The sequence below is a fragment of the Calypte anna genome, chromosome 4A (assembly GCF_003957555.1).
Source record: "Calypte anna isolate BGI_N300 chromosome 4A, bCalAnn1_v1.p, whole genome shotgun sequence".
Lineage (NCBI taxonomy): Eukaryota > Metazoa > Chordata > Aves > Apodiformes > Trochilidae > Calypte > Calypte anna.
In genome coordinates, this window is record NC_044248.1 from 26639960 (window position 1) to 26654679 (window position 14720).

General features: G+C 36.7%; 1 protein-coding gene across 1 annotated transcript in view; it reads left to right on the plus strand.

Annotated features, from left to right (window-relative positions):
- The first annotated feature begins 11928 nt into the window (after positions 1 to 11928).
- Positions 11929 to 14720, plus strand: part of GLRA3 (glycine receptor alpha 3) — a 74569-nt gene continuing 71777 nt past the window's right edge. The window contains exon 1 of the mRNA XM_030449908.1: positions 11929 to 12047. Coding sequence (XP_030305768.1) covers positions 11929 to 12047 — 119 coding nt within the window. The remainder of the gene's footprint in view (positions 12048 to 14720) is intronic.

Here is a 14720-nt window from a genome sequence, read left to right on the forward strand (position 1 = left end):
CTTGTTCTATTGTTTTTTTATTTGGGGAAAGAAACTTACACCAGGTAGCTGCAGAGAGCAATGAGGTCTTCCATCGGCCTCTGCTCCAAACAAAACAACCCCGGTTCCCTCAGCTGCTCCTCATAAGATTCGTGCTCTAGACCCTTCACTGGCTTGGTTGCTCTCCTTTGGACACACTCCAGCACCTCAGTGTCCTTCTTGTAGTGACAGTCCCAAAAGTGAATACAGTACTTGAAGTATGACCTCACCAATGCCAAGTACAGGGAAGTGAATACCTCCCTAGTCCTCTTGGCCACGCTATCTAGTGCAATCTAGATCTTAATATTCTCAAAACTCTGTTCTGTACTAATTTCTGTTTAATGCACACATGCTGAACAACAGCTTTATAGACTGTATGTACCAGTCCAAGACATGTGAGCATCAGAATGTAGACAGACTTGTTCTATAACACAAGTGAAAGAAGTAAAGTAGCAGGTGAATTCCATTTGTTTACATTTTTTAATTTTAAAGAACTCCTTGTGCAAAAAGTCCCTTGAACAGCTTCAACATTACTGAAAGATTTACATGATGTTTTCAACTTCCATCCCTTAAAGATATAACTGCAAGGTGGACTCACCCCTTCCTCCATTCCTGAAATCTAGAAAAAACCTTCATTAACAAAAATGCTAAATAGTTCCATTAAGTGAATCTACAAAGCAGGAGAAACTCTACAGAACTTCATCTCTCAAAGCTTTCCTAGAGTTCTCTTCGCATAAAGCAATTTGTGACATATAAATAATAGCTGGACAGTGAGTGGAAAAAGAGTAGCACAGCTTCTAAAAACACACAGTGGTCAAGTATTGAAGCAATCCTCTCACACTACCAAGCTACTGTTTGCCAGAGCTATATTTGTACGCAAGTACACGCAACCTCCTGTTCCAGTTGCATACCTGGATTTCAGACCACATTATGTCTGGTCATAGGGAAGTTCTTGCACTCTGATACCACTTCCTTCTGTGTTCACATCTGTTCAGTGAGTTCTTTTGATCCTGTGCTTACCTCCACTTCCCTTCTATATTATTTGAACTCGGCTTGGAAGTGTGGTGATATGAGCAGCCTCCAGTTAGGGTAAAACCAGAAAGAAAGTAATTTCCAAACAACTCCTAGAAATGATTTAAAAATACAGGGGCAAAACCAATGTTGACTTAGGAAATACTGTACAAACACCAGCTAACAATGAAGTTACAAATCCTTTTCATCATGAACTTTGCCTCCACATCTGTATTTCAGTGCTGAACAGCACCAGCGAGGAATGTTTAGAAAGAGAGCATCAGATAAGATAAAAACTAAATTTTCCTTAAAAAAGAAAACCCAGAATTTAAAATGTTGCTTTTCAAAGGTGTGTATTATAGAGATAGGGAGAGCTTATGTTAGGGGACATATTGATTTGAGAATTAATATTAAATAATAATAAATAAAATATATTTATATATTAAATATATAAATAAAATATATTTATAAATAAAAATAATAATAAATAATAATAAAACAAGCAAGCAGAGAAATAACAGTGTGAGAAATCTAATAATCACCTGAGTCTTTTTCATACTAGTAGTCAACTAAATCTTGTCAGCACTATGTCTTCTCCTCCAGTACTGCCTCTTTGTCTCTGCACACTGCCCTGACAGGCTCCACACTGAAAACTGGAATAGAAAGAAAAGATGATAGGAAACTGAAGATTTTCTCCAAACTCTTTATACTCAAGATATACACAGCTGCAGCTAGAAATCCAGTTCCCCAGCATCCAAGCCCAAAATGGGATTTTTGAAGATTTCAGGGAATCCCTAGAATTTGTCAGGGCAGCAGAAAGTAAAGAAAAAACCATAATAAGTTCCTCTACCTCAAAAATCATAGCTACATGTAGTGGGTCCCTGTACTAAAAAAATACTGATAGGACAAAGCCAAACCACATAAAAAAAGCTACCTCATCCTAGTGTACCTTCCAAGAACTGTATTCCCAAGGAATAAATAGCACCCCAGCAAGAGTAAACATTTCATTAAAAATATGAATAGAAAAAAAAATCCTATAAAATTATCTTTTAATTATCTTTCTGGATAGCTGTACCTCTGCAGCAGGTTAGATCATCAGAAGAGCTCATCTGATCTGTTCTTCCTAAAGTAAAGAAAAGAGCAATACCTGAATAGAAAAAAAAAAGCCCAATAGCTGAATGTCTGATTCCACCTGTAGTTGCACTAACCTTCACCTGAAGTGGGAATTAGAGTGGTGGTGGATGTGTCTGGGAAGAAATTATCTGCAAACACTTCTCCCCTCAAGAAGTACACTCTTATTTTCAACATTATCAGATGTATTTCTCAAAACTTTTATAATATAAAAATACATTTTATTTTAGAATGTTTATTATTTTACAATTTTTGGTATAAACATCTTAGATTTCATTTTCTTCTGACATAATTTTAATTACGGTTTAAAAAAGTAGTATCTATCATTCATAGGTCGTGCTCCTGTATGGTGGTCATCACCTCTCAGCATTCAAAATAGAAGAATAATGTACATAAACTCACATATTTTTGTACCATACATTCTGCATTAATAAATATGTATTAGTACTGGAGAAAATAATTAAATTTAGTCAAGCATATCAAGGTGTTTAATACTTCTAGTTTGAAAGCTAAAAAGAAATCAATACCATTGAAGCTGACATGAGAAGAATAAGCCAATGGAGATTATATTCCATGGAATTTGCCGTTAGTAGAACAGGTTTATGAATCATCAAAGTGTGAATTTGGGTACAGTGAGCTGTATACACTATTGCTGAATCATCACAGCCTGGCCTTTTCTATGATCAAAGTAGATGAAAAGCATTACCACATGAGAGCAGAAGCTTTTCATACCCACATTTCAATGCATTCACACAGAATTTTCACTTTCCTAGACTGGAAAACTGACCCCAGAGGGAAGACAAGCCAACGCCAAGGCCACACCTAATGCACCTTTCTGATGTGGTACACATCACCCAAGACAGGATGGGCACAATCACACACAAATAACAGAGTCCACCAACAGTGCCAGAAACAGATCTAATGGAAAGATCCATCAAGAAGCAGCAGGAGATGGGCCAAAGAGGGAACTGAAGGAATGGCTGTGACACAGGTCCAGCCAGGAGCAGAGAGAGCCACGACTGGAGACTGGCACACACTCAAGGCTGGAACTGAAGTCTCATTCTTGAGCTTAAATGGGGCTCCTGGGCCCACACGGAGTTGTTTAGTATCAAGAAAGTGCTGATTCTTTTGTGATTTCAGTCAGTAAGGCACCGCCACTTAGAACTAGTTAAGGAATCTATTAAATAAAAGATGGAAATAATGGAAAAAAATAGAGCAATCTTATGACTCTGCTGATGCTGACTGTGGGTCATTAATGCCCATTGGTACACTTAAGACCATGACATTAGTGTACAGAATCACTACACTACATTCCAGAATGTGATGGAATTAACATTAAATTGTTTTAACTTGAAAGCCATTGAATCTAGTGGATTTCATAATCTCTGAAGACCACAAATGAAGGACCAAATAGCAAGACATCTAAAATAAAATCTAACAAGATAGTCCAAACCTTACAAATAGGGATGGTTTTCTTTTTTTTTCTTTGAATTGGTTCCAAATACATACTGCATATGTCCAGAACATTGAACTAGTTTTGGGGTTTTTTTTAGGAAAGTACTTGGAGCATCCTAAAAAGTCCTGAACTGACCTTGAATATTTCTTTTTATTCTCATCATTTCATTTTTAGAAAAAGAAATCCAAACTGGGGAAAAAGGGTGAGAAAAGCCACTCAGGGGACTGCAAGAGCTTGGTTTATTTGATAAATGCATTTCCTAAGGTAAACTCAAAGGAAGAAAAAGAACAATATTGTCCAAAAGAACTCACAAAAAACAAACAAACAAACAAAAAAACAACAAACAAACAAACAAAAACCCCAAAACAAAACAAAAAACCCCAACAAAACCATCAAAAATGAAAGGTTTGAAATTTGACAAAGTGAGATAGTTCCCCTCAGGGAGCAGCAACAGAAAAAGGATTAGGTATTTTTACATTGTAACTTACATTCCTCAAACTGTGGATACCTTTCTTGATGCAGTTACCCAGGAGAGCTGTGGACTAAACCTTATGTCTCAAAAGTCAACTTCAAGAACTATGTTCACCTTGAGAGAATGGACAGAATTAACACTTCACTGAATAAACAAAGGATCTCATTAAGCAGAGGCATCAATGCCATACACACAGATGTATTTCCTGTTCCCTTTCCACAAACATTGCCAACACAATTAAGCCAAGGCAGAGCACCACAGATGCATGGTTATTCACATTGACAAATAATTTTACATTAAATTTAAATTAATGATAGAAGGAAAGTTACTAAATGTAGAACATTTACTGTGTAATAGAAAAAATTTATTTTTTTACTAATATTGCTATCCTTCTTTTCAAGCGCTGCTGCCAATGATGAAAATTACTTCTACAGAGTTGCTTGATATTACATACAAAATTTTGAAATATCATGTGTAACTGACTTTGATGCATTAAATCCTTCTCCCTGAGAACTATGGATTCAGATTAAGAACAACTGTTGCCTTTTTATAGCAACTAGAATTTCAAAGTCCAGCTGACTTCAGCAAAAAGGAAGAAATGAACAAGGATCACTAAACTGAAGGTATTTGTCTTTGATTTAGAACATCTTAAAAATCTTGTGAGCTGGAAGATATTTTATGGATCATCCAGATTTAATGAATTATGAGATTAAGGGCTGGTTTTACAAGGGTTAAGGAACATCCAAGCTGAAACTGGGTTTTAAGCCCAGGCTCATTACTTTAAACGCATTTTGCAACAAATTTGAGGAAGATGCATTCACCTTCCCTTGAGGAAGTTCTAGCTGATACTCCTAAATTCCTTTGTGAAAACAGGCCAGCACTTTCAGTTAAGACATTATCCACAATTTACTTCAGCAGGAATGCTCACATGAACACATTTTCAAAAATCCAAAGACATTGAGTCATTTGGTGTAAAGGAATGTACATTAGGCTGTATTATAGCAATACCTTCTGCTGATAAAGTATCATGCTACACACTACATCTGGTTTTCTATATTATTATCATAACTGATACTCTGCCCAAATGGAAATCTCTTATAGGTCGGTTGCTGAAGGGATGATCTCACATTGATCTGTTGTTTAGTTTCAGGTATTTAGATTTGCTATGGCTTGAAAGAGCTTTCAAGCACTGGATTCTTGAGCAGCTGGAGAAAAGGGAAAGTAAGAGTGGTATAAATACACTTCAGTGTAAATTATCCATATGTCCAGTTACTTATAGTCAATATATATTGCCAACCACTCATTCCATACTAAATGCAATACATACATCAACTATTTTATGTAGTTATCACCAAAAAACCCCCCACATTTTCCTGAAAATTTAGTATCTGAAATAGGTCAATAGATGTAAAAATGTGTTTAAGAAGAGCTACTTGGGAAAATGTGGACAAAACTTTTCTAGTAGTCAATAAAAACTGACAGCATTTAATAAGTAACAATCAGTTATAAAATTAAACTGACGCTGGTCTTAGATAACCTCAGATCATTATAAAAGGCCACCTGCAAGTTATTGAAGTCATACAGGATTTCAAAGAGTCACTGGCAGTGTGTATAGTTCATAATCTTATTATGTTTTACACACATACGCAATTATACTTCTAGCATCAAAACCCATAGAAGTGAATTTATCCAGGTACAATTTATTTCTCAGAGTTATTTTTTGTATGCAAAACTATCCCCTGGGCAAAGATAAAAAGCACAAAAGTAAAAAAAAATGAAAGAAACCTCACCCTTCACACTGGCAAAATGGAAGGCTACTGTGGATATTTAAGCACTCTTCTGCTACAATTACAAGGAGTAATTAAATAAAAAAGAGGAGTGCTCACTAACTAGCAGGAACTGTTTCCCTTGAGGCTTGAGCCAGTAAAGCATTCACAGGGCTGCTGACTCCAGCAGAACAACTCACTTGCTTTGAGCTAAACAGGGTTTAATGAATTGAAACCTTGATTAATAAAGGGAGCTAGTAACAAAGTATTACATTTATTTGAAAATTTTTCTGCTTTTGATTGGACGTGGTACACAGCAGTTCACAGCCACATCTGCCCTTTTTCTGGACCACAATTTGTTCTGTTCTTTTTTTTTGTAAAACTTAGAGAAAATAATTTCCTTTTCTCATTACCTAACAGAAATTCTGATTATAAATAAGCACATAAAGAAAAGGCCAGATTTTGCTCCAAGGCAGTCAGCACTATAGTGAATATAAATATCAGCTACACCTCAGTACTTCTTTTCAGTGATGATTGCTTATGGAGTACAAACTTACACTGTATTTCTTAATTGTCTCCATATAAAGTGAATACATACACACACGTCTTGTAAATACAATGACTAATATTTAATATTAATTATTTAATATTAATGTTATATTAATTATATTAACATATTATATTAAAATATATTAAATATATTAATATATTAATTATATTATTTAATATTAATGTTATATTTAGCTATTAAACAATTTCAGAGTGATATTTTTATGTATATAGCTGTTATTTACAGGACTGCATTTTTAATTAGTTTCCAATCTGTTCTCCCAGTATCAATACATTTTTCAAATTCTGCTGTATGTACTTGATATGTACATGTGTTATGTTATTACTCTGAAATATACCACTCTTATTAACATTGGATGAGCTCTGCACTAAGTTACAGACCATTGATCTGCATTTTAATTGCTGCTACTACCATAACTCACTCTCCTTAGATTAGCTTCTCATATAATTTAGCACAGATCTAGAGAACATCATGGATAGAAGAACATCATTTACTACTGGAAGTGTAGAATCCACCTGAGCTAAAAGAAATGAGGCTTAAGATGCAAGGTGATTGAGAAGAAAAATCTCTGAAGAAAAAATCATTGAATCTATTGGTCATATCTCAGTTTGCTAAAAGACTGAATTTAATTAAGTGTGAAGTAGAAACAATTTCTTTGCATGCATCTAGAAATTTAATACAACCAACAATTAAGCAAACCAGACTAAAAGATCTCTTTATTTTACTTACCCCAGTAAGTAAATTAGCCTTTGAGCTAATACATTTTGAAAAACACCGTGTTACAGCTTTGGGGTGAGTACCTATATTTCTTATGGAGAAAACAGGCAAATACAGACTTGCCACCTTATTGTCAGAGACTGAAATACATGACTAAGCCTTTTATTGCTTATTGAGGTACAATGAACAAATATATTTTTTGTTTTAGTAACTTTACTCCTATGTTTTAAAGTTGTCATGTCTATTTTAGGACTGTGTTTTTAGAAAAACATCTATTTGTAGCTTTGTGTTTAGTAATAGGTCAAAGCCTCTGGGGTTTCACACTTGAATGAATTCTATCCTCAGGAATCCTATGTACTGAGAAGGCCAGATTAATTAACATAATCCAACATGTCTCAGGAAAACTGGGATCTAAAACTACAGTGATGTCATGTCCCATCATAACACCCTCTTAAAATAATAGGGTGTTCAAACTGGCAATGCAAGTTTAGCAAAGACCACACATATGAGATCTTTATTCCTTACCATTATGATATATGTGGTTTTCAACTCTGTCAGCTTGAAAGCCAATCTAATATTTATAAGGTCAATTTACTGCTTTTCTAGGAAAGCAGATAACTTTGTAGCTGAACACATCATGACTAAACACTGTGGGATAATAGGTTCATCTCCTTTAACATTGGAAACATGATTGATTTGAACTTCTGTATCTCAAGGTTTATGAAATTATACCCAGTGCCTTCTGAATCAAACCCAGAACATACAGATGATCTAGATATAAAGATTTTAAATGGTGATCAGTCCTGCTCACTCTTTAGTAATTTTAATCTTTTCATTGCTTCAAATTTGGATTTTTTTTTCTGTTATGAATTAATCTTTCATGAGGTCTCTGTCTTTAGTCTTTACTACCTCTACTTATTAAAAAAATTACTTTTCCTTTACAATCTTTTTTCCATCAGGAACAGTCTAAAGACATCTCTAAACATGTCTGATTTTCACAAGCTAAACTGCTTTAATATTATGTTAGAAAAGTATTGCAAACTCTAATGTTCTTGTAGCTCTTTTCAAGAACCTTTCAAATTCATCAGCAGCCTTCTTACAGGATGATCTTTAAAAACATATTGAAACAGAACATGTTCCAAGAGTGGGCAAACTACAATGATAAGAACAACTTCTCAAGACTATATGATTAGTTTGTCTTAACATTCTGCTCGGAGTCTGTCACAGCGAAAAGCACGGTCAGTAATCCTTCAATCCATACCCCCACATTTGCTTTTCTATATGAATACTGTTGAGGATATATATCATCAAATACTGTTGAGGAGCTGCATGAATCTGCATTCAGTGAGCTAAAGTTTAACAAGTGAGCTAAATTTGGCCTATGCTTATATCTTGCTAAGCAAAATATGCAATTTTTTTCAAGTATATCTAATTTTGGTACGAAAAAAGACCAATTTACTGTTATGATCAACATCGGAATCATCTTCTTCCAGTAACTGTCTCTCAAGCTCATAAACACATGTGGTTTACTTTCAAATAAACTAAATACTGATTGGAACAGAAAGAGCAGCTATGCAATCCACTGGTTAGTAGGAGAATTATAGACTAACAACAAGTTTTGTGAAAAATTTTCACTTGAGAATACTAGCATTTTCCATGTGTAAAGAAAGTGCCTCAGTTAGCCTCCAATTCAAGTGAAATTAAATTTTACAGTTTAGCTTTTTACACACATGGTATACACAAACTAACTATCATGTTTTGAAGAATGAGAAATATTTTATTATGTTGTTATTCAGTTACATTATACATACACAAATGAACAAAATTAATATTTGAGACATCCAAACCATGGTTGCACTCTATGATTTTAATTTTTAAAATAGATGTTCAAACAAGTCTCACCTTTTAATTCACTGTATCTACGAAAAGTGTCAAGAAATACCACAACAATCTTCTAAAAATCGGACATAGACATGTGTTCAGCTTTGCACAATAGCAGGTAAAGTCTACATAGTAAACAATAAAATAACAATACTAGATTAAAACACTGAAAAAAAATAGAGAATATTTTACCAAAGCCTGTGATTAAAAACTAAGTGTGCTTCTAGGCTTCTAACATTGAAGTCAACAGTATATGCTTGAGTGCTTTGTTGAACTGGGAGTTTTCATAAATCAAGCCAAGTTGTTTGAATCCACTCCGAAGAGAGTATTTTAATATTCAGTGCTACTCATATGAAAATTTTCAAATCTCAGAAATGAGATTCATATTTAACAGAACAAAATGATGCAAAAGCAAGTTGCTACTTAAAGCAGAGGCAACTGTCTGTTTTTCCCACAGGAATTTTGAGAAGTTTGAACTCTGCATATCTAAAGTACAGCCTATATTTATAATTAATATAACTGTTCCTATTGGAGAACTACAGAGTTCATGCTGGTAGTTTGAAGTATAATAGCACCATAAGAAAAATGCACTTGCTGCAGTGCAAATAAATGAAATGTTTGACCGATTCACAGTTGAAGTACATTACACACAAAGATAAGCAGCTCCTGTAGAAGCAGCCCCTCTAAATACTTATTTTAAGGTGGAAGAATCACCTATTCTGAACATACAAAAGTACTCTGATTCTGTAGAGCACTTACATTGACAGACTGTCCTCCAGCAAATGGAGGGATTCTTTAGTTTGTTTGCTATTATGTTTCTTGTTAAGCATGTAAACAGTTTCTTTTCCTAATTATTCTTCCCACTCAGGGTGACCAGGAGACCAGGAACAAAAGGGTAAGCTTTTTGCAAAGTGTACACCTGGAAACTTAGTACCAAATATATAAAAATATACAAAATCCCTCTGAATGTATGTAAACACAATTAATAAATAAAGTTCAGGGAACAGATGAAATAAGCTGGATATTAATTACATTATATTATTATACTATATATGTTATATTCTAGTATATTCTTCAGCCATATACTTGATAAACTACAAAGAAATTCAAAACTATCTAAAATGGGTGGTAGGCATTATCATTTAGTGATACATGCTGGAACAACCTTGTAGAAGAGCTAAAACCAGAATAAGGATATGGTGAAAACGGAAACCACTCTTGTTCTATATTTCACTGTCTTCCAGTCTTCCTTTTTCTGTAATGCATATATTATACTTCCCCAAAATTTCATTTTCTTTTAATTTTCTTATTGTACCTTAATCTCACTCTTTACCTTTTCCCACATCTGCCTCCTTTTTCAACACCTGATATTTCAATGGCTTTTTAATATTTTAAATAAGACCCTGACCTGTGATAATCATGTGGGCTGTGCAACTCATGGAGATGCACAAGTAGTGCAGCCTGGTCTCTAACACAAATTGGTAGCTACAGGAAAAATCAAGCCAGCAGATTATAGGTAAACATATAGAGGGGTATATGCCCAACCCAGACACATTTGATTACTGCAAAGTTCTGTCCCTGACCTGTTCCCATATTTCCCTTTCCACTGACTCTCCCAGACATGATGTATGTGTTCAAAGGCTATTGCCTTTTAAGACTCATAGAGAGTATCCCTACTCTATAATCTCAGAGATATTTTTCTCTTCTGTTCCTCTCCACGTATAGTCCTTCCTCACATATCTTTATTTTTACTTGTGTATGATGCACAGATCATACAGATTCCCACAAGAATTTGTCAACCTATGTTTCTCAATATCAACTCATAAGTCCTTGACCCTTTCTAATGCAAGCAACATCTGTCATGCATGAGATGTTTGGTTTCCCTAACAATCTCTGTTATCTCCAAACTTTTTTTACTGTCAGCTGTTCTTGTAAACTCATTCTCGGTTCTTCCCTCGTATTCATGAATACCTGTTCTCTTTCTCTCTTTCTTTCCCTTACTTCTTCCCATAATCCCTTCCACCCTCCTCCCCAACCAAACTTTCAAATTCTCTGGATTTCTCTCTTAGCCCATCTCATGGCACCAAGTCATCTCCCTCTACTGAAATGTGGAATAGAAGAGGATATAGTTTTACTGTGTTCTTTCTTCACCATTGCACGTTTTTTTAAAGAACAGAATGAATATAACAAAATATTAAGGTGGGTTGTTCTCCCCCATTTCCTAAGAAAAAGCATACCACCAGCCCCACAGGCAAAACAGAGTACCCCACACCCCTCTTTTCCCCATCCTTTCCGAGATCCAAGTCTCAGAGTTTTCATCCCAGTTCTGGTGCCATGGGTGTCCTGTGCAGGCATCACCCCCACAGCAGGAAGAGCCGCGCTCAGCCGGGGGTCGTTCCGAGCGCAATCATCAGCCACGGACCCCATCTGAGCCCTCCACCTGAGCTCCTGCCCTTCCAGGGGCAGCCCCTCCAGGGCGCCCGCTCCCAGCCGTCGTCCCCGGTCCCGCCCCGCCGGTCTCCGCGGCGGCAGCGTGCTCCCGGGGGGGCGGTCAGGGACGGCCCCTTCCCTGCCTCCCCGCCCGCCCCGCCGCCGCCGGGGCCGCGGCGCCCCCCGAGCCCGGGATGCGGCCGACGGCGGGGTGCCGGCTGCTGGCAGGAGCCGAGGGCAGGCGGGCGGTGAGGCGGGCTCCCGCCGCCACCTCCTCCGCCGCGTCTGGGATTCGGCTCCCGCTCGGCTCGGCGGCGATGCGGCGCGGCGGAGCCGGCGCGGCGGGGCCCAGCGGGAGGGCGCGGGGAGCCGCCGGGCGCTAGGCGGGAGGAGGGCGCGGACCCGCCGGAGCTCTCCAGGGTGCTGGGGAACCTTCCGCCCTTGCCCGGCCGCGCCGACCGGCGGAGCCCCCCCGATGCCTCGGTCAGGAGCGCTCCAGGGCTCCGCGGCTCGTCCGAGCAGCATGGCCCGGATCGGGCACCTCCGCGTCGTTTTATCGGGATTTTATCTGTGGGAAGCCGCGGTACTGCTCAGGTGAGTTGTTTCCCCCCCACGCTGATTTTCTCGGGCAGCCGAAAAGCCCGGGACTCCCAAAAAGAGCGGCCGCAGTCACTGCTCTCCTCACCGCCTCGGGCAGCCAGGCTGGGGGCATGGAAACTCAACGCGTGGGGTCCGTGCCTCACGGGAGACTTCGTAACGTTGCATTACCCAGAATTTGGTTTTGCATTCTGCATGCTGAAAGCTGTGCTTTTCCCTCACCTGTTTGCAATTAGCGTTTCCCTATTTTTTCCGAGTTTTGTCACTTCTTTTAGCAGGAAATGTAATGCCAATGATCTTAAGAATTCTTCAGGTGCAAACTGTCTATACGTAAAAGTTACAGAAAATAATCTGAATTGTGAAAATACAGGCAATTATTACCACCTGCTCATTTCAGTAGAAGGAAAATCAGGGATTGCATTAAATTAGAAACAGTAAAAATGAAAGCTGAGTGAACAGAGGATACAGTCTAGACAATTTCTCTCAAGAAGGAAAGTGTTGGGTGTACCACTGGCAATCAAGGATTTCTATTATGAAAGATAGAGACATATCAGTAAATTATGACCTGAATAGAAGACTGAGATTCATATGGCTTTCTCTCCAGCACACATTTTCTTGCTAATGTAAGTAATGATTTCAATGCAATTATTATTTTTCTTAATACATGGCTCTGGAAATGTGGTGATAGCAGCCTAAATAAACTTGAATCCTCTGTGAGAGGAAAATATAAAAAAAGAAAAATCGAGTAGGTAAAGAAGCAGACTTCAGTGTCATCATGTATTCATGGCTGATGCAGAGTTAGACAAGCTTGTTATCAACAAACATTCTAGCTCTGTATCACAATAAATACACTAGGACATATAACATGACAATGCCAGAGTTCTTTAAGAATCACATTGTTGCTTGACAAAGATAAAAAAGGAAACTTAAATTGGAAAAGTGATTCTCCAGAGGGAATCCAGAGGATTCTAGATGTAAGTGATTCATAACTATAAAGTTAGAACACTAACATGTAGTGCCTCACAATGATAGCACATTTCACAGGTGCTCACAGGTTCACAACACATCTTTCCTTTTTGAAGTTAATCACTTTTTTTAAAAATCAACATATGTAATGTAAATAGTTTACAATGTGATTTTTTTTTTTCTGTAATTGTGCCAAAGAAAGAGATTTTACAAAAGTGGGTCACGTAATATGGGATTAATTGACACTGGGACAAAAGAGTGAATGCACATACTGCAATTTAAATTTTTTGGTTGTATCAGGTATATTCAGATGACTGAACCTCTGTATAGTATAGGCAATACAAGCACTACTTTGCCATTATTATTCTATTTCAATATACATATATATAGAACATACTTATTTTTTCCTGTGTATAGTATTTAAATGCCATCCTAGTATAGAATAATTCATCCTTTATTTTAATGATATAAAAGAACACTATATTCCAAGGGAAGAAAAGTGAAAAATTACATTTTGGAAACCATACAGGTAGTTTCCATCCTATAATTCTGTCCCAATATTTAGTTGTTTCAAAATGTATACAGGCATCTTATTATACAAAAATTCAAATTAATATCAGTGTTTAAATAACTGCTGTATTGCTATAGTTTTCTGCTCTTAAACTGTCATTTTGACATAACAAAAATGGTTACTGTGCACTAAGTCTGTATAATCTGAGAAAGATCTCAGAAAGCTTTTCAGAATCAATATATAAGTCAATATAGAGACAGGTGGTGACTCTAGGTCTAGCACTAATACCTGAGAAACCTGTGTCATTTCATCAAGACACACAGGAGTCTTCTCCATTCTTTAAAGTGGAAAAAGATTTTATTTTGGTTTTTTTTTTCCTTTGTTTGTTTGTTTTAAGAAAATAAATAAATAAATAAGTTAAAATACTAAAACCTGTAAAATTCCCAAGTTTCCTGTGGCTATAATTCTAGCTCTTTTCCATCTTAAACATTATTTACATTAGTGTGAAGAACACAGGGAATAGTTGGATGCTGCTTCCATAGGATATTGCTTCTACTCTCTGTAAGACACACAGACTCCTGCCTTAACACCTGTATAACTCCTTCAGTGAGAGGATAAGTTTCCTACAAATTTCTTGGAACAACCAAACCTAAACTGTTCTGCTTGCTCAGACATTATAGAGGAAAAAAAAAAAAAAAAAAAAAAAAAAAAAAAAAAAAAAAAAAGAAAAGAAACAAACCATATTTCTTTTTTACACAGTGTACACAGTGCATTAATTTTCCTGCTCTTCATTAACAAGCACTCAAAGCTGTGTGGGAAGACTGAAGGAACCAAACAGGAAAAACTTTCCATACCTGCCCAATAGCCCTGAGGCTGTTTAATGTCTACGAAGATAGATACTTATTTTTTATTTTCAAATGAAAGAAAGAAGTATTTTTTCAGTATGAAGTTACAGGCTTGTTACTTTACTGAGCAAAGTCTCTGGCCTGGCATACTTCACAAGAGAAAACTGCACTTTATTTTTCACCCCACATCTAAAGGCAATTCAAATTCAAACCATTGAAACAAGATATCTATTGGTCATAGGAGGATCTATTTATTAATTTGATTTCTGAATGGAATTTCAGAGAGAATAAAATGCCGCTAATATTTTTTCATAATATTGTGCATGTTTGTACTGCTATGTCTTAGAT